Source organism: Manacus candei, unplaced genomic scaffold, assembly GCF_025592945.1.
Source record: "Manacus candei isolate 608988 ecotype Guabito, Panama unplaced genomic scaffold, ASM2559294v1 h1tg000026l, whole genome shotgun sequence".
NCBI lineage: Eukaryota > Metazoa > Chordata > Aves > Passeriformes > Pipridae > Manacus > Manacus candei.
In genome coordinates, this window is record NW_026138074.1 from 7,022,593 (window position 1) to 7,046,391 (window position 23,799).

The 23,799-nt window shown below is 37.8% G+C and overlaps 1 protein-coding gene across 1 annotated transcript in view; it reads left to right on the forward strand.

Annotated features, from left to right (window-relative positions):
• Positions 1-23,799, forward strand: part of NEK10 (NIMA related kinase 10) — a 92,548-nt gene that overhangs the window by 18,427 nt on the left and 50,322 nt on the right. The window contains 4 exon segments of the mRNA XM_051788979.1: positions 1,326-1,371; positions 1,974-2,095; positions 2,287-2,389; positions 15,924-15,999. Coding sequence (XP_051644939.1) covers positions 1,326-1,371; positions 1,974-2,095; positions 2,287-2,389; positions 15,924-15,999 — 347 coding nt within the window.

The window sequence follows — 23,799 nt, forward strand, 5'->3', positions numbered from 1 at the left end:
ACATTCTCGTATGGAAAACTGCCTAGTGGAAAAGGACCTGGGGATGCTGGTTGACAACTACCTGAACATGAGTCAACAGTGTGCCCAGGTGGCCAAGAAGGCCAATGGAATCCTGGCTTGTGTTAGAAATAGTGTGGCCAGCAGGACCAGGGAAGTGATTGTCCCTCTGTACGTGGCACTGGTGAGGCTGCACCTTGAATCCTGTGTCCAGTTTTGGGCCTCCCACTACAAGAAAGACATTGAAGTGCTGCAGCGTGATCAGAGAAGGGCAACAGAGCTGGTGAAACATATAGAGAGTAAGTCATGTGAAGAGCAGCTGAGGGAACTGGGGTTGTTTAGCCTGGAGAAAAGGAGGCACAGGGGTGACCTTTTCACTCTCTAAAACTAACTGAAAGGAGGTTGTAGCAAGGTGGGGCATCAGCCCAGGGAACTAGTGATAGGACAGGAGGAAATGGCCTTGAGTTGTACCAGGGGAGATTTAAATTGGATATTAGGAAAAAGTTTTTCACCAAAAGGGTGGTCAGGCGTGGGAACAGACTGTCCAGGGAAGTGGTAGAGTCACCATCCCTGGAGATACTTAAAGCATGTGCAGATGTGGCACTTGGGGACCTGGTTTAGTGATGAACTTGGCAGTGCTGGGCTAACGGTTGGATGCAATGATCTTTAAGGTGTTTTCCAACATAAATGATTCTATATAGCATGACTCCCAGCGGCTTTTGCTTTTTTTTTCATTCAACCAGTACTTTACCTGAATTCTGGCCCCCTTTACCTGAATTCTGCTGATAATGAAAACCTGCTTACTGTAGTGTTAGCAGCAGTGCAAATGCTTGTTACTAAAGATTCTTACTTTATATGTTGGCAGTATTTGAACTTTTTTCAGAGATTCTGTAAATTAAGATTGTGATAAAAAACTGATGAGTCTTTGTTGCATTCAGTCAAGTCTTGGTTTTAAAATACAGTGAGAAGATAGTCTTTTCTTGTAACTGAAAACTAGAAAAACAAACTAATCATTAGTGCTCCTGAGCTAAGAAAGCCAATACTTTGATACAGGTATAATTACTTGTCTTCAAACTTCATTTACTCTCTTTCAATTATTAAGGGGAGAGAGGAGAGGAATCATACTGTATTTTCCTTCTGGTTGCTCTAGTAATGTGCAACATTTCTCTGTGTTTGGGGTAGCAGTGAAGATCTGCTGCACTGCAGTTCATAAACAACTTTGTGGAATCCTTATGATATCATTCCTTCCAATGTGTAGCTTAAACATTATAAATACTGTGCCATCAGTTTAACTATTCTAAGCATTTACATTTCTTTCCTCATTGTAGCTTTATCATCCAAATGTTGTACGGTATTATAGAACCTTCTTGGAAAGTAAGTATAAATGCAGAGAATTACCACATTTTACATAATGAAGAAATAGAAATATGTCATAAAACCACTTACAGCTTGTCAGGAGTCAAATTTGAGCAATAATCTTTCTTCAAGAACTGCTGCAGTTCAGACAGGCTTATATTCCTTTAAAATTGGAAAAATGGTGAGAAATTATATTTGTTTATCTATCAGTAAAACTAGATGCAATGTAAACATATGGCAAGCATCATTCTTCTTCTAAAAAGATCCAAAATTTAGAACTGAAATGCTAAATAGGGAGAAAAGCTATAGTGAGTCGTAGGATGAAAGATACAGATTGCCCAGCCACATTCTCTTAATTTTCTTTTATAAAGAGTTATCTACATACACCTGCCCCCTGAGTGATTATCAGACAGTGATTTCCTTATAGGTGCTGTGACATAAATTGAGGAAAAAATGGAATACCAAGGAGTAGAGTCATGATTAAAATGTATCTGTCTGTACAAATTAAATTTTTAAAAAGTAAAAAATAACAGCTTCTAAAATATATTTTTACCTCAAATACTCTATTTTCAAATGCCTTCTGTATAAATATAATGTTCTATTAATTTTCTTTTATGTAGATGACAGATTGTACATAGTCATGGAGCTCATAGAGGGGGTGCCATTGGGAGAACACTTTCACTCTTTGAAGGAAAAACAACAACAGTTTACGGAAGACAGAATATGGCATATATTTATCCAAGTAAGGACCTCCATTCCTTTTACCAGAACTTTCCTGGATGTAATTGGTAGCGCCATTTTTTTAGGCTAATAAATGACAAAGTAATACTTATTCTATCAGATGCTAATATCAGCTATGAATTTAATTTTATATGCCTTTATTAAGATTGCAGTTAAAGAATCTTTGTAAGGTCCTTTCTGTTTGTTTTTAAGCTTTGTCTAGCTCTTTGTTATTTGCATAAAGAGAAGAGGATTGTTCATCGAGACCTCACTCTGAACAATGTCATGTTAGGGGATAAAGACAAAGTTACAATTAGTAAGTAGAACTGCTTTTCTCTAAGACAATTTCTCATGATGTACCTGAGAAGCATTTCTTTACTGAAACTCTCAGAAGGTTTCGGTTTCCTGGACCATTGGTAACCAGACTTGGAAGCTAGTAAATTATTGCCTTGTGATCCTATAGTATCGAATGGCATGGGTTGAAAGGGGTCTTAAAGATCATCTATTTTCAATCCCCCTTGCTGTAGGCAGGGACACCTTCCACTAGACCAGGTTGCTCAGAGCTCCATCCAACCTGACCTTAAAAACTTCCAGGGATGGAGCATCCATGACTTCTCTGGGCAACCTGTTCCAATGCCTCAGTGCCTTCACAGTAAAGAAGTTTTTCTAATATGTGATCTAAACCTACTCTCTTTCAGTTTGAAACCATTCCTCCTTGTCCTGTCACTACATCCTCTTGTAAAAAGTTCCTCTCCAGCCCTAATTTTCTATGTAGACTGGGAATGAGAAGCTGGAGAGAAGTGCTGCAGAAAGGGGTCCTGGTCTATGGCAAGTTGAATATGAGTCAGCAGTGCCCCGGCAGCCAGGAGTGCCAAATATGTCCTGGGGGGCATCAGGCAAAGCATCGCCAGCTGGTTGAGGGAGGGGATTGTCCCACTCTGCTCTGCACTGGTGCAGCCTCACCTTGAATATTGTGTGCAGTTTTGGGCACCACAATATAAGAAAGATACTAAGCTGTTAGAGAGTGTCCAAAGGAGGGCAATAAAGATGGAGAAGAGTCTGGAGGAGAAGCTGTATGAGGAGCAGCTGAGGTCTATTCAGCCTGGAGGAGACTGAGGGGAGACTTCATTGCAGTCTACAACTTCCTTATAAAGAGAAGAGGGGGGCCGGTTGCTGGTCTCTTTGCTCTCATGACCAGTGACAGGACCCGAGGGAATGGCATGAAGCTGAGATGGGAGAGGTTTAGGTTGGATATCAGGAAAAGGTTTTTCACCCAAAGGGTGTTATAGACTGCCCAGGGAAGTGGACACAGCACCAAGCCTGTCTGAGTTCAGGAAGCATTTGGACAAGACTCTCGGGAACATGGTGCAATTGTTGGGGTGTCCTGTGCAGAGTTGCAAGTTGGACTCTATGATCCTGATGAGTCTCTTCCAACCTAGCATATTCTGTGATTCTATGATTCTTCTAGGCTTCCTTCAGGTACTGGAAGGCCACAATTAGGTCCCCTGAAACTCTCTCTTTTCCAGGATGAAAAAAAACAATTCTCTCAGCCTTTCCTTTTAGGAGAGGTGCTCCACGCTTCTAATCGTCTTGGTGGCCCTTGTCTGGACTCACTCCAGCAGATCAATATCCTTCCTGTGCTGGGGACCTCATAGGTGTTTGCAGTACTGCAGGTGGTGTCTCACCAGAGCAGAGTAGAGGGGCAGAATCACTTCCCTCGACCTGCTGGGTGCAGCCCAGGGTAGGGTTGGCTTTCACATTGCCAGCTCATGTCTAGCCTTTCATCCACCAGCACCTCCAAGTCCTTCTTGGCAGGGCTGCTCTTGATCTGTTCATCCCACAGCCTGTATTGATGTGGGGGTCGCCCCAACCCAGGTGTGCACTTGGTCTTGTTAAACTGCATGAGATTCCCATGTGCCCACTTCTCAAGCTTGTCCAGGCCCCTTTGGATGGCATCCCATTGTTCAGGTGTGTCAGCCGCAACACTCAGCTTGGTGTCATCTGCAAATTTGGTAAGGGTGCACTCAGTCCCTTCATCTTTGTTATTAATGAAGATATTACCTAAGACTGATACCAATATGGGCACCTGAGGGACACCACTTGTCACTGATGTCCACTGGGGACTCTGAGCCATTGACCACTACCATCTGGATGCAATCATCCAACTACTTTTTTATCCGTCTATCAGTCTGCTCATCAAATTTATCTCTCTTTAATTTAGAGAGAAGGATGTTGTGAGGGATTGTGTCAAAGGCTTTACAGAAGTCCAGATAAATGACACGTGTAGCCCTTTCCTTGTCCACTGATGTAGTCACTCCATCATAGAAGGCCACTAGGTTGTTTGGGCAGGACTTGCCCTTGGTGAAGCCTGAATTGCGTCCCTGTCCTCCATCTGCCTTAGCGTGGCTTCTAGGAGGATCTGTTCCATGATATTCCCAGGCACAGAAGTAAAATAATTGCTAATACAAATTTGTGTTCATTGACACCAGGTGTCATCAACCATGACTATATTTTTTTGCAGTTGATGGAGGAGATGATTTAGCCTGAAAAATTAAACTGTAGCTGTGCTTCAGTGCCTGTTTTTATTTACATCAGCAAGAATATTGAAATAACGAGATTACATAGCAAGCGCTAATGAACATACGAAGTAAAACAGCTGTCAATTTTATTCTATTCCAGTTCTACCATGAAGTTGCTTAGTACCTTCAGTTGTTCCCAGTGATCAGCTGCAGTGAGGTGCTATTTGTCTAAGCCTGACTAGTGAATATTCTTGATGTATGCTTCTGTAATCACCACAGTGTGGAGGCGGGAGCCTAGGCAGGTTCTAGGATAGGCTTTGAAAGCAGTATGTGTGTGAACAGTACAAAGCATGGCATAGCTTTGGTCTTTGAGTGAATCAATACAACCTGGTACACACAGCAAGTCTTACAGGCAATTCAGATCCTGTAGTTTTTAAAGTTCTCAGAGAACTACTGCATGCTTTCTTACTGCTCATGACACAGAAGAAAATAAACTATTTGAATGCCGCAGAATTGTTGTGAGAAGTCTTTATGCAAAATTCAATCTCTCTCCTTTAAATCTAACAGGAAGGTGTAGGTGTATGCACACACCCATGCACAAAACAATCAGCTATAAATATTCAGCAATTGTTGTTTCATAGTAAATATTTTTACCTGATGATGTACATACTTAAATTCATTCATTATTAAATTGTATGTGCCAAAAGCCCTCTAATTTATAGTAATGATATAGTTTTGAAAGAAGGTGATTTAATAGAGCTTTGAGTGATGAAAATAAATATTCAGAATATTAAAGTATCATATAAGTGTATTTTATATCATCACACTACCACTGAGGGGCACTCTTGTATTGATTTAACAACTTTTCCTTATCTCTGGTCCAATCTAAATATGAAGAAGTGTAAGCGTACTTTCAAATGTAAGCTCAAAATTGACAGAAATATAAATGCTTTTTAATGGCAAAGATTTACAGGAGTTGAGGAAATTGGAAGAACTGAAACTTACTTGGACCATTTCTACAGTGATTGGTTCAAAATTATTGCAATATTTAAACAAACACTTTATTTAGTCCTACAACTAGTACCAGTGTAGTAACCATTGAATTTTTGGAGGGAGCTGAAGACCTTTTATCTATTGCTTCTGAATTTTAGTGAGCCCTGTTTTATGACCATTATGAAATTAAGAATAATTTACTTTCTTTCTGACAACAGTAAATCTCTACTCTGTTGGTGCCTGCTGTGGTATTGTGCCTTAACTCGTACCGTTTATGAGCATGCCAAAGACCGGAGCATTTTGTGATCTTGATAATTATATCTTACAGTTTTTGAGGGTAAATGTACTATCCATTTGAGAATTTCAAGTGGTTCTTGATGAAAGTTTGTTCTGGCCTCAGATGTGAAAGAGTTAATTTTCCTTCTAGTAGCTGGTACTGCGCTGTGTTTTGAACTTAGTATGACAATAATGTTATAACACACTGATGTTTTAGTTGTTGCTAGGTAGTGTTTACTCTAAATCAAGGACTTTTCAGTTTTCCATCCTCTGCCAGTGAGGATGTGCATGGCAAGCTGGGTGGGGGAGCACAGCCAGAACAGCTGACCTGAACTAGCCAAAGGGATATTCCATACGATAGAATGCCACTACCCATATATAAACTGGAGGGAGTTGGCTGGGAGCTGCTGATCGCTGCTTTGGGACTGGCTGGGCATCACTCAGCAGGTGGTGAGCAACTGTAGTGCACATCACTTGTTTTTCCCGAGTTTTATTCCTCTCTCTCTCTCTCTCTCTCTCTCTCTCTCTCTCTCTGTCTCTCTCTCATCATCATCATGGTAATAATTATTATTATTATATTTTATTTTGTTTCTATAATTGAACTGTTCTCATATAAACTGACCAGTTTTACGTTTTTTTTTCCCAATTCTCCTCCCCAGTGGGGGAGGTGGAGAATTGAGTGTCTGGTACTGAGTTGCTGGCTGGGGTTAAACGATGACAAAGTTAATACAAAATGTCAGATGAATATGAAGCATATGCTAAAATATTAAGAAATCTCTACATTGAATTTATCTTGTCAGCTTTTATAAAAAGAGAAGGTCTGCTCCAAGATCTACTGAAAACTGTAGTTCTGTGTCTACAAGCTGCACAGTCATCCTAAATAGAGTTAGTTCAATTTTCTGGAGTCTTTCAAATCTGAAAACTGACCCAAATGTTGCCTTGATCTAACTAGAATAATGTTTCTGTGGACTACCTGTGAAGCGGTGTTGTGTGACTATGTAATCAAGTTATGGCCCAAATTATTTTGTTCCATAAAAGAAGTTTGTATATCTTATAATGCTGCTATTTTTTCTTTTCCTCAATCAGTTCTTCTGGAAATAGTAACTCTTGTTAATCTCTTGCTATGAGACTCTGCAGGCTGATGATATAACAAAGGCAGCTCATTCCTCTGTAACTAATGTTCTTCAAAAATGTTGTCTTTAGAGAGGCACCTTAGCTTCAGAATCTCATGGTATATTTTTATTAAAAAAAATGAATGAAGTGAGCAAAGTGCTTCTATAGATTAAGACTTTAATTTTGCAGCAGTCCCAGCAATGAATTGCTTTAAGAAAGTTCTTCAACCCACAAATAGGCATTTCGTACCATGTATGTGACAACAGAACCTCTCACATTCCAAACCCCTTGAAGATCTCTTATGCAGTTTCTGCATTTACACTGGTTGAAAAGGAAAGGAGTGCATAGTGTGGGAGACACTCCCACCTTGCTGTCAGAGCAGAAAACAATAAACCTGCTAAAGAATTATGCTTGTTAGTCCTGAATTCATAAAGAAAAATTCTACAGGTGGTCCTTGTAGAAAATTCCAGCAGGGAGCTATGGAGAAAGGTGGCTGAAAGCAAGAATTCATGTAGAGAACTCTGCAACTGGCCTGGCACAATGTAATATTAAGTTGAGGGACCTTTTCTAGTGATGGTCTCTGAATATCATGTCTATAGATCTTACTGAAAAAGGTTGCCTGAGCTAATACCTCATGCTCTTGTGGGTCCCCACCTAAGTACTATATCCAGCTCTGGGGTCCTCAGCACAAGAAGGACATGGACCTGTTGGAGTAAGTCCAGATGAGGACCACAAAGAGTATTAGAGGGGTGGAACACCTCTCCTGTGAGGAAAGGCTGAGAAAGTTGAGATTATTCAGCCCAGAGAAGAAGAGGCTCTGGGGAGACCTTAGAGTACCTTCCTGTACCTAAAACTGGCTACAAGAGAGCTGGAGAGAGACTTTTTTAAAAGGGCATGTAGTGGGACTGAGAGTAGGCTTAGATTAGATATGAGAAAAAAATTCCTTACTGTGGGGGTGGTGAGGCACTGGAACAGATTGCCCAAAGAAGTTGTGGATGCCTCATCCCTGGAAGTGTTCAAGACCAGGTTGGATGTGGCTTTGAGCAACCTGGTCTAGTGAAAGGTGTCCCTGCCTTTGTCAGGGGAGTTGGAACTAGATGACCTTAAGGTCCGTTCCAAACCAAACCCTTTTATGATAATAATATGAAGAATTTTTGAATATTTGTAGTCACACTGTGTTTTCTTTTTCTTAAATAATGTGTGTGGTTAGATACTATTCTTATTCAGGTCTTTCTTTATTGTTTTGGTTTTGAACTTATGCAAGGTACAAATAAAAATACTAAGCCCAGGAGGTGCTTCATTTTGATGTGAAGATTATATAACTTGCTTTGTATTTTCCAGGACATCATTTACACATATCAATTAAATCTGCATGATCCAATATTTTTCAGGCTCTTTTAAGTTTGCATATGCAAACAGACATTTACAGTCTGATCCTAGCCAGGCTGTCTCTGACTGTAGAGAACTTTAAGCGTGTTGCTGTTATGTAGCCTCTGGAACTGCCCACTCTACTAATTTTCTGTTTAATTTCTGACATAAATTTGATAGGAAGGTGTCCATAATTACTGTCTTTTATGTTAGTACAGCATTTAATCTTAATCGATTCAGCTACAAATGCTTGAAAATATAAATACCAGATTATGCTCACCTGCAGTTTCATAAAATACCTCTTTCTAAATTGATAGAAAAGTGTTACTGAAACTGTACATCTCTGGTCAGATTGAATGTCTAATTTATTGTTTCTGACACACAAAAAAGTAGAATCTTAGGCAAAGCCTGGATGGAAGTTGTTTTGTATAGGGTTTTAGAGATTCGTTGAACTGGTACTATCTGTGGCTTTCAGTTTAATCTGACCAGCCTTTTTGTAGAAGACATTGAGAAGTTACAGCTCTGAATTGAAAATGTGTATCTGCTTTTATTGCAGCTATATTTTACTGCAGCTGTATTTTGTTTCTGTTACAGTGTGTTTCTGTCTAGAGCTTCATAGCTGCATCTGTTTGTAGGACAAAACAGAAGACCCTGGAGATCATCACTTTTCCTCAGTGTCATTTAGTTGCACCAAGGTTTAGACCTTGATGGTCAGAGGGCTGTGTGGAATCACTTTGTCACCTTTTGGAGCTGATATCAAGGAGAATTGTGAAGGATCCCATACTCTCTTTTGGGCAGCATGTTCTGTTTAATGTTTAGTACACATTATAAAATAGCAGCACAAAGGATCTATATAAATCAGAAACCTAGGATTATATAGCAGCAGAATAGTTGTTTTGAGACAACCCATCTGTCTGATATATTTCTAATCATAGCAGGCAGCCATGCAGTGTCAGAACAGTGAATTGAATGAGACTTGGAAAGTTCAAATATTTGCTGGATGCTGGAAGAAGGTGTAGTGGGCTGACCCTGGCCAGATACCGGGTACCCACTACAGCTGCTCTCTCACTCTCCCTCTGCAACTGGATAGAGGAGAGAGAAAAAAAAAACAACAAAACAGTTGAGAATTCATGAGCAGAGATAAGAGCTGGGAGAAATCAGTGACTGATTACCTTCACAGGCAAAACAAGACTCAATGTGGGGATAGTACTTATATTTATTACTAACAGGATAAGAGCCAAAGAGTGAGAAATAAAACAATCTTAAAAACACCTTCCCCCCACCCCTCCTTCCTTCCATGTTCTCCCTCCTCCCCCCAGCGCTGCAGGGGGACAGGGAATGGATGTTATGGTCAGTTGTTGTTTCTGCTGCTGCTCAGGGAGAGGAGTCCTTCCCCTGCTCCCGTGGGGTCCCTCCCATGGGAGACATTCCTTCATGGACCTCTCTGGCATGAGTCCATCCCTCAGGCAGCAGTTCTTCCCAAACTGCTGTCCCATGGGTCACTCCTCCATGGGGTGCAGTCCTTCATGAATGAGCTGTACCAATGTGGGTCCCCCACAGGGGCCAAAAGTCCTACCTGGGAAAAACCTACTCCAGTGTGGGCTTCCCTCTGCACGGGCTGCGGGTCTCTGGCAGGACCCTGCTCCATCCTGGGCCTCCCATGGGGTCACAGCCTCCTTCATGCATCCACCTGCTCCAGCATGGGCTCCTCCATGGGCTGCAGGTGGGTCTGTGCATCCCGATGGTCCTCCATGGGCTGCAGGGGCACAGCTGCTCCACCATGGTCTTCATCACGGGCTACGGGGGCCACAACTCTGCCACCTCCTTCTGCACTGACTTAGCATCTACGTTGTTATTCCCATGTTCTCACTGCACTTTTCCCTGGCTGGAATTTCTTCTGCGCAACAGTCTTCTGTTCTTAAATATGTTATCACAGAGGCATTACTGTTCCTTCTAATTGGCTCGGCCTTGGCCAGCGGCAGGAAGTCCATCCTGGAACCAGCTGGCGTTGGCTCCATGGGACAGGGGAAGCTTCTAGAAGCTTCTAACAGAAGCCACCCCTGTAGCCCCCCCGCTGCTACTAAACCCCACAGAAAACCACTACAGAAGGCTACCTGTTAATTTTGAAATTCAGAATACTTGCTTATTTAATGCTTTAGAAGACCTGTTGGGTCTGGATTCTGTGCCATGTCCAGAGAAGCAGTGGCCATGAGATAAAGTGGATATAACCAGTGTCTGTTGTGTGTTGGTCACTACTTTTCAAAGTCACTTGAATCAGTGCTAGTTTTTTAGCAGGTTACATGGCTCATTTAACTAATAGTCATTGTCAGAATTGCTACCCTTCGTACTAAGGCTCAAGGAAATGCTTTATTTTCAAAGCTGTTTTCAGAATAGGCTGAGTGGAATCTTCCACTTGTTTATGTTGACACTGTAAATGAAACATTCTGAAAACTCTTGGTGGATTAATGGCATGATTGCATCTTTCTTTACAAATTGTAGTTCTAGATGTGGATAAATGCTCAGGTTCTAGTGCAGAAGTTACAAGCTTCACAAAACTGACAGTAGACTGCTTACAAAGCATTCACAGACTATTCTGAGTTGGAAGGGACTCACAAGGATCAGAGTCCAACTCTCAAGTGAGTGGACCCTATGGGGATCAAACTCACAGACCTTGTTGTTATTAGCAACATGCTCTAACCAACTAAGCTAGAGATATTTGATAACAGCATACAGAAAGGAGAATGATAGAATAGCTAGAAGGTTTATTTGGGAATGAGGAGAAATTAATTCTGTTCCCATTCTGTTGATGGGAAAGAGTAGAGTAAGTATGTACTACTGTTGATTAAATTGCAAATTATCTGGATTTTGGCATATGCTTTTAGGGAAAATAAAATTAAACTTCTAATTTTATACTCTGAATTAATGTAACTCAATAAGTTACTGACAAACTTTCTTGCTGAAGAGAAGCAAAGGGATTTTGCCTCATCCTGAGCCCTTCAGCTTAGAGAAAGAAACTGTTCAGTGGGTACACAATGAAAATCTGACATGAGCAGGTCTGAAGTTCACATATGTGATGAATTTGATATTCCATTCATCCTCCTTTTTTGCTGTGCTTTTGGTTTTTCTGTGCATATTTGATTTTAGGAGGAATTAATGGCATTTTCAAATAGGGTTCAAATATAAATTAAGGCAGCAAATGTGCAAATATGAAATAAGTGTTGTTAAGATGTAATATCTGGATAATTTTCCTCTTGTCTTTACTGTAGAAGATAAATCTACTAGTTGAAATCGTTGGGAAATGAAATAGCAAATGAAAAAACAGATATTTATTTGTCAATAAAAAGAGAAAAAAGCACTGCATGTACCTAAAGCGCTCATTTAAAGAGACTGCTAAGATTTAGAAAGTTTTTGTAATTCGCCTATTATGAAAACTGAAGACATCATTTTGTAGGAGGTTAAGATACTAGTCAAGTCAGCCTACTTATTGTTCCATAGTTCTATCTTCCCTTCATGCGCTCTTCCACAGTGTTAATCTTTTTTGAAGCTATCTTACTTTGTTATCACTTACTCTGCTACTCTAAACACAATATAAACAAATGAAAACAAGTGAAGAGGGGTGTTTCAGATTCTAAAGGATTATGACTATCATACTGTGCTAATTTTTCTTCCTATCTGAAGACTGTCTTGCGTGGTTGTTTGACTATTTTTTAATGAATTCAAAGAAAATTAACGTTTAATTTACTAGATTCCTGATACACAGTCGAAAAACTCTCAAGGCTTAATGTTTACAATCAGAGTTCAAAATGTAGTAAATTTGATAATACTGTGGAGAGACGTGTCTATTGATAATGAATTGCCAGTGAAATTGCATATCTAGCCATAGTGTATAAAAATCCATCTAATGGTGAAAGTTTGTTAGTTTTTTATTGTCTTTGAATAGACTAAAAATAATATTTTATTTTTAAGGATGCCAAGCTTCGAACCATTAGAGAAATTAGCTGTAAAGAAATTGCATCAGTTGAGGTTTCACAGTAGACAAAGCACCAAAAACTATTGCCATGGAAATCTTGTTTTAGAAAACTTGTTGGCTAGGTTGTTTTACCTACCATTACTCTCAATTTACAAACTCTAGTGTTAGGATGGTACAAACAGTTGTAGTGGTGTTATGCATGTAATTCACATGAACTTGAAAAATATTAAAATAGTATTTAAAACTGGAAAATGTATAATTTTTCCAAAATGAAATGTGCAGATAAAAGCAATCATTATTTTGCAGCAACAGACAATTCTTTTTTTGGGCAGATAGATCATTCCATTGGTACCATTAGAGCTCCAAGACTGCTTCCTCAGGAAAATGTGTCATCCACTAGTTTTTTTTTTAATTTCAGATGTACTATAGAATAACCATTGTTTGTTTTGTTTTTAGTGCAAAAGGAGTAATTTTTAATTTCTGGGAAATAGGACAAGCTAAAAGTCAAAATGAGGGAGTTTGTTATTTTGGGGGGAGAAGGAATTTGCCTCAGTAATGCCGGTTTTATTCCTGCATTGCAAAACTACAGAGAGCAACAAGTGTCAGACAAGCCAATGATTTGGGACTAGATTAAAGTAGCATGGAGATAGCCTAGAAAAAGGGTGAGCTAAACATATCAAGACACAAATGTCATGTGATCTGGTTTCCAGAGATTGTGCAAGAGAGATGCAGGAATAGTTCCTTTTTATATCAGAGGGCTACAAGCTCATCTTTCTTTGAATCACTTAGATCAGCTTATAATTTCCCCTTTGGATGGACTGATGAAACATGCATTTCTGCATCCTGATGTTGGCAGTGGCTGGATGGCTTGCTTACCCTCTCCTTTCCTCCTGTTTTATTCTATCTCTTTGTCTTTGTTCTTTCCAGACTTTGTTTTGGTTCATCTAACTTAGTGGTTTACAAAGCTTTCACTTACTTTCTGAGTATGATTCTTTAAGGGCTCTTCTTTTCCATTTTTCTCTGGTCACTTTTATTCTACTGATATTTATCATATGTCAGCATTCATACAGTTCCAGCAAGTACTCACAACACTTCTGTTAATTGGTAGGTTGCTTTTTTTTGTGTGAGAACAGAAACTGTAGGAAAATATTTGGAAGCTGTAAGGTTTTTTTTTTTTTTCTGAAATTTCTGAGATTTGTGATCAAATGCATCTATATCCTCACAAGTATGTGTAAATTAAGTCTAGCCTCTGGAAGGTTAGGTCTAGCTTCCCATACTTAAGAGCTATGTCTTAATGCTTGGTGTACCATTAGTTGGAGTAACTGTGGACAAATTGAGATAGTTCAGGAAGAATGCTTTCTTTAATAAGCAGAATTTTGAATTTCAGAAGTGACCAATAAGATCATAAGATTCATTAGATCAGATCAAGGATTTATGCAAGTGGCTCTCTGTGCTAAAGGGTGACATGTTGGTAAAGTTCATAAGAAGTTGAGCAAGTATTGAGTTATCTTTCTCTCAATTCCTGTTTCAGGACATTGATAAATATGAATTATTGCAGTGGGTCCTCATTAATCAAGCTGCAGTTCATAGCTGAAACAATGCTCACCAGTTAACAGGGGTCATTTTCCTGCATTTAATGATATGCAAGGCAGGCCTCTCACAGTTCTCAGAAGGTATTTCATTTGTTTGTTAGTTATTGTAGCAACTTTTGGCATCAAATACCAAATAATCATGGAGTATTAAAACTTGTAGACCAAATTATAAGCTGCAGATAGATGCTTACATAAATTAAAAGAAGCAATTTCACTAGTTCAATGCTGTTCAACATTTGCCAGTTCTTTTTCATTCAATTCTGTATTACAGGCTTTGAAAAGCTATGAAAAAATATTTATGCTTAATGTAAAGCTGATTGTCCTGTGCTTTACATTCCTTAGCTCTGGCAGCACCAGTTGTATATAGGAGCTTCTTGCTGGTGTCAAGACAATTTAGCAGAATTTGGAAAAAGCAGTTGCCAATTAAAGGGTTTTTTCTTTCCATTTCTGAGGACTTGAGCCTAAAAAGAAGAGACTATATTTACTCTATCTGGCTGATTTTCTTGCTTTCTTTTTTTTTCCCCAGATAATAGCTAATGTTGATTTAAAATAGACTACTTCCAGAACTGAAATATCCAGCTTTCATCTTTCCTTTACTAAGTCTTTCAAGCACCAGGAACTAAATTTATTGATTGTTGTAATGTCTTAATACTCTTTCTTCATAGAATATTATTTGAAGGATTCCAAAGGAGGGAATTAAGAATGATTCACCCTAATTAATTCAAGGAAGTATCAACATTGCAAAAACCTCTGGTCCTTTTGGGATTAATATTCCCTGGAGTGAACTGCCTTAGCACTGCCTTAACTCAGAGGCAAAAGGAGGCTTCTCAGGGATCCTGTTAATTTAGTATTCTTTCTTCTTATATTTCCCAAACACTGCAGAGCTAGTCCTTTGGACATTCTGTTCAAAGAAAAATGATCTGTGTCTTGGGTATCTAGATTTGGGTTTCTTATCAAAGGCCCTTTCTGAATTAGAGATCTACTCTTTTTCAGATCCTGAAGGCTTGAACTGAGCAAGAACCAACAGAAATTAATTTTTCTTACCTGTATTTCTTCTGATCTGCAGCTTTTTATGAGTGGTAACATTCTGAAATAAATTTTTTGTGAATTATGTCACTCAAAGCAATTGGAATAGGCATGGTATGAGCTCTGCCTAAGTAGAACAGGAGTCTTAAAATGTTTTAAACTATGTTATTTACACACAAATCTTCCCACTTCTGAAGTAGTATTAGCATACAAAATTTATTAACAGGATTTAACAAGTACAATAGCTTTCTTTTAATCTTTGTGCTTGGACTTAATGAATTAGTATGATGTATCTTAGCTGCATTGTTGAGACAGCAGTAAAGTTCTGAATTGAAAAAATAAAACTTGAACTGCTTGCATGGAACTTTGATTAAAAATATCATCTCTAAAGACTTTGTGTGACATTTTGTGAAAGACTACCTAATAATTACACAAAAGGCACTTATATTAACATAACTGCATGATCATCTAAATCTACAGCTTTTGTCACAAGGTAAGGCTAAGATTCAGCATTATTTCAATACCAAATGCAGTCTTTGAACATGAACTATCAAGTTATTAGATCCTCCTGTACTCATTTGAAATTAAATTTCTGAGAAAGTCTGCCCTTCTGCTGTCATAATTTCAAGGAAAGTGAAATAATTAGCATTAATTTGATCATTAGATCACTGTTTATTAGATACTCACCATTGTCATACAGTTTACTGAAATATATTAATAGAAACCTGAAACAGGTCATATAGTTTGGATTGAAACCATTAGAGGTGTGTTTAAATATTTTTAAAGCGGTTAGGCCTGATTCAAACATAAGTTGTGATGAATGTGGAGACAGAAAGATAATATGGTCCAGTTCTGTGAAATGTAAAAGATAAAAAAAAAATCCCAAACCTCCTTTCAACCCTTTCCTAACTTTTCAGCTGTTGTGAATGAGCACTGATTGTCACGCAGAGAGGGTGACTATTGAGATGTGAATCTTTTTTTTCTTTATCATAGCTGACTTTGGGCTTGCAAAGCAGAAGCAAGAAAACTGCAAACTTGCATCAGTAGTAGGAACCATTCTATACTCATGGTAAATACTCTTGCATACAACATTCAGTCCAGTGACTTCTGTCTTCACGGTTACTCTTTTGGAGCAGATAGGCAAGTTACAATGGAATAAGGAATAAAGTGCAAGGTACCCACCCACAGCTACTCTGCATAATTGGTTGCCTGCCTATTTTATTGTCTATTCTTTCACAGGGTAGTTACTGGGGGTTAAGTTGTTGCAAAAATGAACTAACTGTGATTGTTGTGATAAACTGAGAAAATGATTCGAGCTAATTAAGAGAAAACAGTGTAAGGTCAATATGACCTGGAGAGAAAAGAAAAACAAGTCGTAAAAGTTAATTGGGCCCCTATAAAAGCATAAAACAAGTTACCTCCCTTTTTACCTTGTGTAGGATTTATAATGAGAGAATTTTGTTTAGTTAGCTAGATAATAGCACCTTTCTTAAAATTTATAACTTTGTATAGATAACAAGCGAACATCTGCTGAAAGTCTGATTTAACAATATATTATGGATGCTTATAGATAACATTCTTGTTAAGAAATATCTGTGGAATGTCTGACCTAACAATGTGTAATGTTTATACTCGTGTACCTAACAATGTGTAATGTTTATACTTATGTATAATGAATATTCATGTAGTAGCTGGAAATAAATGTAGAACAAATGTCTTCTTTGGGTGTGACAGGCGTTGGGAGTTGTTGAACCCCTTCCCTGATCACCCAGCGCTGAATTTGCTTTTATCATATAATAAAATTCTGATTGGAAATTGCCCGACTGGGTTTCTATTTCTCACATTGTGTAGTAACTTATTCACATATATATATATATGGAATATCCGTATAATAAAGAAATGTGGGTGTAAAGTATAAAAAGATGCATGTAAATGGTATCAATTTCCATCACCACATGTGATGGCCTTACACCTGTGAGAATGCTTCTCCTGGGCTGTAGCAAGTAAAGGTTCCAAGCTATCAGGAGAGCTACTGATTGCTCTGAGTTAAGAGGAAGTCAAGAACCTAGGCGCTTGGTTGTTGAACATAATTCATGATGCCACTTTTGAAATTGTGGCTTTTGAATTCCTAGCGCCAATATGATAATGATTGACACTTATTCCCCAGAAATCACTAAATCCTAAAATGGCTTCAAGGGTGAGACCTTGTAATATGTTAAATATTCAAGTCCCATACCTTGAAGACTAATCCTTGGAATTCTTCATGGTGAGCAAAGGCAAGGCTGCCTCAATTGGTTCTCCAAATACTCCTGAAGCATAGCACAGTCTCTGAGTGACACTCAATCTGTGAGTGATAGTTTGGGTTGTTAAAGAGTAATAAGAGTTTGGTGCAACTAGTTGTGTGCCATCTTTTTCAGCTTCTCTGAAATAATTGGTTTTGTTCAGTTATAACTGGGCAGAAAAGCTGTTGATGAGAAGTTACTGTGCTCTTCTAAACAACAGTTTAAAAGTAGACGTGTCAGAGGTGTCAAAACCATGCCCCAGTGATCCTCAGGGTCACTGAGTTGTAATTTTCTTATCCAATCTAGGTTCAATTCCTTTTATCCCCTGTTAGATGCCTGTGTTTCTGTTCACTGATGTCTTTTGGTCTTTTAATATTTTGTAGGAAATTTTTGTTTGAAAGTAGTGTTCTGCAGATTTAAATACTCTCTTTTTATATATAATTTTTGCTTATACTATATTTATTATTATTCTCATACCCTGTCTTTGTACATGGAAGCTCACATAAGAGCTATGACTTTGGCAATTCTCTTTCTACCTCTTCGTCCAGTTATTTGGATGCAGGATTGAGGATAAAGTGTCACTTACATGTTGCAGTCTCTCAAGTGGTCTTTTGGGACATTAGTTGTCAGTTCTACTACACAAGCAAAATCATAGAAGCAGTGATCCTTGTCTGTCTGCAGTCAGAAAAAAGAACAAGGGTAAAGTACAGATGTCTTTGTATTTAAAATATATGCTTGAGTAATATTTAAAATGACAGGCTAAAATATTAAAATCCTTCCAATGTCATAGTAATTTAAGAATGTTCAAAAGGCTTTGCAAACAGCTGAATGCACTGAATGCCACCTTCAAGGTGCTTGGTTAGTACTGTGTATGACAGTGGGCTTTATGAAATAGAAACCTGTTCACAAGGAAAGAAGTGAACTGATTGAGTATTTTAACACAAGTCTTGAACAGAAGTCAGAGCCTATTGTCTTAATCAGTGCTTGGACTAGATTTTTTTTGTGGTTTTTTTTTAATATGATTTAAGTAGATGTGAAAGGCTATAAAAGTCAAAACATTGGGACTGCATATCTACCAATATTAGTTTTCCCAAAAAAAAAAAAAGGAAAGGAGGGAGACAAAGAGATATGAGACAACATTTTCATTTTAGAATGGCAGAAATTACTTTCTTCTGAATTGGCAGGATAATAGTTCTGGATATTTTGAGTTACAACCCACCATTTTGGAGCAGACAATATAGTACAGAAACAAAACAATAAATAATAAAAGTAGTGTCTGATGCTTATTATTTAAATTTGGCTATGCAGCATTATTCAGAGTGTTTCAGATAAAAACATACCACTATATGTACCAAACATAATTGTATTTGGGCTTGACTGAATCAATTTGCTAATGCAATGTTTTAAACCCTGTGTCATCATAAAGTAACAGCAGACGGTGTTTTATGTTTAGAGAGAGGACCTCATATAATTATGCTTTGTAATTGTGATGGTTTTTAATTTTACTTCATACTGATTGTATTCTACTATCATACTAATTAAATTCCTTTTAATTGGTTATATTCCTGAATTAAAGAATCCAGCAATGTGTATGTTTAGAACCCCAGATGTATTAAATTGATGTGTTTACACTTATTACATTAAAAATTGTGGAAAAAACTGCTCTAGGGAATTTGTAATGAATCCCAAAGTCTTTTCCCAGCTCATAAGTCACCAGAAACAATCTGCTCCAAGTTAACGGTGGCAGAGTCTTTATTATCATGCTGTCTTGAAGGCCTTCCCAGAAGAGACACAGCAATTGTCCATGGTTATAGAGAATGATGTTTCCTTTCACTTATACCTTCCATTTCTTTGTTTCACAAAAAGGATTGTAACTTACAAAAGGGACATATGGAAGCAGATCAAGATAGACATATATATAATTGGATATGTATAGGAAAAATTTAGATAAACTCTTGGAAATGAAATAAATTTTGAGATTGGCATGGAATAGAGAATCCCAATTCCTTGAGAACTTTACTGATATTGAAAAGCTGTTGAGAAACTGTGAGAAGACCCCTCAGAAGTCATGAAGAAGTGGGCAAGAAGATTCCACTTTAGTTGATGAACTAACTTGATCTTTCTGAAACAAAATTGTTCTCAACTGTTAGAAAACTGTTGCACAGAACCATGTTAAGTAAGATTTGGCTTTTTGTGCTAAAGTTGAAGAGTTTTCTTGCTGTGGTGTTTTGAGGAAACTCTCATTTTAGTGGTAATTTAGAGGTACTATTTTACTTACATCTTCTCCGGTGTGGAGGATAAAATACTCCTTGTTATTACTTTTGGTTTATGGACTACACAGTCAGTCTGCATACTGTGTTATGTTAACCAGATTTCTTTTCTAGTACTGGTCACTGCTTCTGTTTATAGCCATATCTTGTGAGAACACTGCATAAATCAGTATTGTGATATGATTTTTATGATGTAGTCGCCATCACAAAAACATGGTGGGATGACTCGTATGACTGGAGTGCTGCCATGGGCGACTACAAGCTCTTCAGAAGGGACAGGCAAGGTAGGAGAGGTGGAGGGGTGGCTCTGTATGTTAGAGAGTCTCTTGACTCTGTAGAACTTGAAGTCAGTAACAATAAGGTTGAGGGCCTGTGGATCAAAATCAGGGGGAAGGCCAACAAGGTTGACATCCTGTTGGGAGTCTGTTGCAGACCACCCAACCAGGATGATGAAGACGATGAATTATTCTACAAGCAGCTGGCAGATGTCTCAAAATCACCAGCCCTTGTTCTCGTGAGTGACTTCAACCTGCCGGATGTCTGCTGGGAACTCCACACAGCAGAGAAGAGGCAGTCTAGGAGATTCCTAGAGCATATAGAGGATAATTTCCTGCTCCAGCTGGTAGATGAGCCTACCAGAGATGGGGCCCCACTAGACCTGCTGTTCACAAACAGAGAGGGGCTGGTGGGAGATGCAGTGGTCAGAGGCCATCTGGGGCACAGTGACCGTGAAATAATAGTTTTCAATACCCGGGGATGCAAGAAGGGCCATCAATAAAACCTCTACACTGGACTTCCAGAGGGCAGATTTCGGCCTATTCAGAAGACTAGTTCTGAATGTACCCTGGGAAACAACCCTTGAAAGTAAAGGTGTCCAGGAGGGATGGACATGCTTTGAGGAGACAGTCTTGAATGCACAGGAGCAGGCTGTCCCAAAGGCAAGCTGGCGGGGAAGATGGCCAGCCTGGCTGAACAGGGAGATTTTGAAGGAAATTAGGGTAAAAAAGAGAGCCTACCGATTATGGAAAAAAGGGATGACTACTCAGGAAGAGTTTAGGAATGTAATTAGGTCTTGTAGAAAGAAAATTAGAGAGATGAAGACACAATTTGAACTCAATCTTGCCTCTTCTGTTAAGGATAAAAAAAAGGCTTATAAGTAGCTTAAAGTCATAGCATAGGTTTTTTACTTCAAAGAGAGTGTGAAAACAATTTTCTGTACTTGTTTTCTAACAAGTGAATGGTGCTGATCTGGCTTCTAAGGTGTTACTTTAATGTTGGGGGCTAGGGTGTAGTATGTAATAATTTTATAGACTCCACGATGAATTTAAACTGCTATGTTGAAAAAAACCTGCTATTCTAGTGCCGTAACACATTGTAAACCAGCAGTGTACTTCTTGGAAGTAGTTATTTCTATAGAACTTGTATAAATTGTACAGCAATTATTTTAATGTATAATAATTATTATTTTATTATCTCTATGGAAGAGATAATAATAATGGATGAACACTTTTTATTAGAATAAGATTAGTCATTTCATCAAACTAATTTATGAGCTTGTAAATGTCTTTTAGTCCAATGTTACTAGTATTTGCTTGCTAGAATTCTTCTTTCCTTTTTCTTTTAAGTACTGTTAATTGAGCTACATTTAGATAAACTACGCTCCTATGACATCTGAACTACAGGACTTAAAATACTTTCAGGGGGTTTATTTCTACTTTTCCCATTCTCTTCTATCTTAGATGTCAGCTCTATTGGTACCTTGGCAAAACCTTACTGTTTCTAAATCTTACTATTTCTTGTTCTGCTTTACTTTGTTGTTCAGTATATGATGTGCTGTTTCAAATTCTAGTGCCATTATATGTCATTTTGCTGTCTTTGATGCTTCCTTAATATGTCATTTTGCTGTCTTTGATGGTTAGTTAAAGCTGTTTGCTCTGTTTATTTGTGTTTTGGGCTTTAGCTTCTGGTGTGACCTTTGTTCACTTACTTGCTTTTTCCTGGTAGCCAGATTTCAAACCTCTATCTCAAACCTTATCCTACCTTCTCTTTAGTCTTTGCTCAGTTTTCCATGTAGCCTTACTTTTTCACCTGATGTTTGTAAGTGGTCTATCAAATAATACATTTTAATATAAAAAAAAATTATATCTAGATTATTATGTTATGAGTCTGTGTGCATATGTCATCTATTAACTTCCATAATGGTTTTGGGGCCTTTATTTAGATTTGGGAATTTTAAATTCTATGTAAAAGAAGATAATGAAGTTACTGTTTTATTCAGGTAAAATTTTCATATCTCTGCTGTCTTGCTTTCTTTCTGGGTTTTTTTTGGTGGGTTCTTTTTTCCTTTTTTTTTTTCCATTTAATCTATACTGAATGTGATTGCTAGACAGAAAAATTGTTATTAGTTAATTATTTTGTATATTAGGTCCCAGCAAATCCAAATACTTGCTAAGTCATCTAATTCATACCTTACTGTGAAACACAAGTTACTGTTAGAAACAAGTCTCTGTGTGGCTGGGATTCATCTTGCTGATATGTAGCAATTTAAAAGCTGGGCGTCTTATTCCAGTCAAGCAGGTATATGATTACTGAAAGTAATGGAAAAAATAGGCACTTCAATAATGAATTTCATCTCATCTATCTTAAACAGTTATTTTAGGATGAGATGAATCAACCACCTGATGTGCCTATCTCTCTTCATTTGCTACACAGGGATCTGAGCATAAATCGAACTTAGAGGAGTTTAAAGTTAGGTGAAATTGACACCTTATATGAAATCAGTTATTAAAGATTGAGGTCTATTTTAGAGTTGTTGTAGAATTGGATTTGCTACTGTTTGTAGATCTTTTTGCAGATGCCTACTTTTCCATATCTCCCTTTAAAATATAAAGACTTATGCCATTTCTTTATAAGCTTGGTTAGCTGGACAAAGGCACTGACTGAAGTTCATTCCAAAAGGCATATATCTCATTTAGAAAAATCCTTTGCCATTTTTTAAATGTTCAGATTTCTGTTCCACAGATAAAAGGAAAAAAATATTTTCTTGAGCAGTTTATAGAGTTACAGACTTAAGGCAGTTCCTTAACCATTTTACATGAAATTTGGATATTAAGTCTTAGAAGTACCTGTCAGATGTATGTTAGCAGTACCTTTTTAGAATATGAGTGTTTCAGGTTTTTTATGTATATGGATAACACTTTGCCACAACTTACAGATACAATTTGTCTACAACATTTCTTTTTAAACTGACAGCTTGACAATTTGCTAGATATTTTTGTATAAATAAGAACAACAGATGTATGGACTGTACAGTGATGCTTGATTTTAATAATATAAATAACAAATCACACTGAAAGGAAATTTTATTTTGTAAGTTTCGGAATCTGGCTTATAGTTCCTCTTGTTGTTTCAGACTTTGATCCACAATATGTCTGAAGGAATAATGGTGTAAATTAGAACTGTATTGTGTTTTTCTGTTTTAAGCCTCCCAGAGGAACTGTATGTAATAATGGAACACTAAATTATGTATTAATGATACTTTGATTTGTCCTTATAGCTTACTCACAGATGCATATGATAATCTTGAAAATTCAGAAGCATAAAAAAGATGAAACAGCTGGGCACAGAGTTTAGTTAGATAGCTGTATTTTTATTACAGTGTGAAAGGTGATACTTCATTACATTCTTCAGTAATAGTAAGACAACTGAAGAAAGAAGCAGCTTGATCTTCAGATCACATTTTCTAATAGAACCTACAAGGCTTTTTAAATTGTCCTTGAAAAAAATTATTAAAAAAGTGAAGACCGAGCAATTTTAAACACTGACTCCCAGCAAGTCTTTTCTGCAGATTGACAAATACAGCAGGTAGACGAGAAGGCCAGATTCCAACTGAATTGTATCTTTATGATATATTGTATCTTTATGAGATTTGTATCTTTATGAGATATTTTCCCAATATGCCTAGACACTCTATTGTGATGATGGGAAAAAACATTGCAAATAGATGTGTGGTCAACATAAAGGATACTTAAATGTTGATACCTGGAATCTTGCATTATGCTGAGAGTTCTCCCAGTTTTTGTAGACAATGTAACTCAATAGTACTGTACACTGAGTGCTCCCAAATTGCTTTGTTTTGCAATGAAACATTCTGGCTGGAAAATTCTAGACACCCAAAATATATCTTTGAGTAGGAGTATGGATATACATATACACACATAACACAGTCATTGGTCACAGCCGGCACGGCTTCAGGAGAGGAAAGTCCTGCTTATCAAACCCAATTTCCTTTTATGACAAGGTAACCCAGCTAGCTGA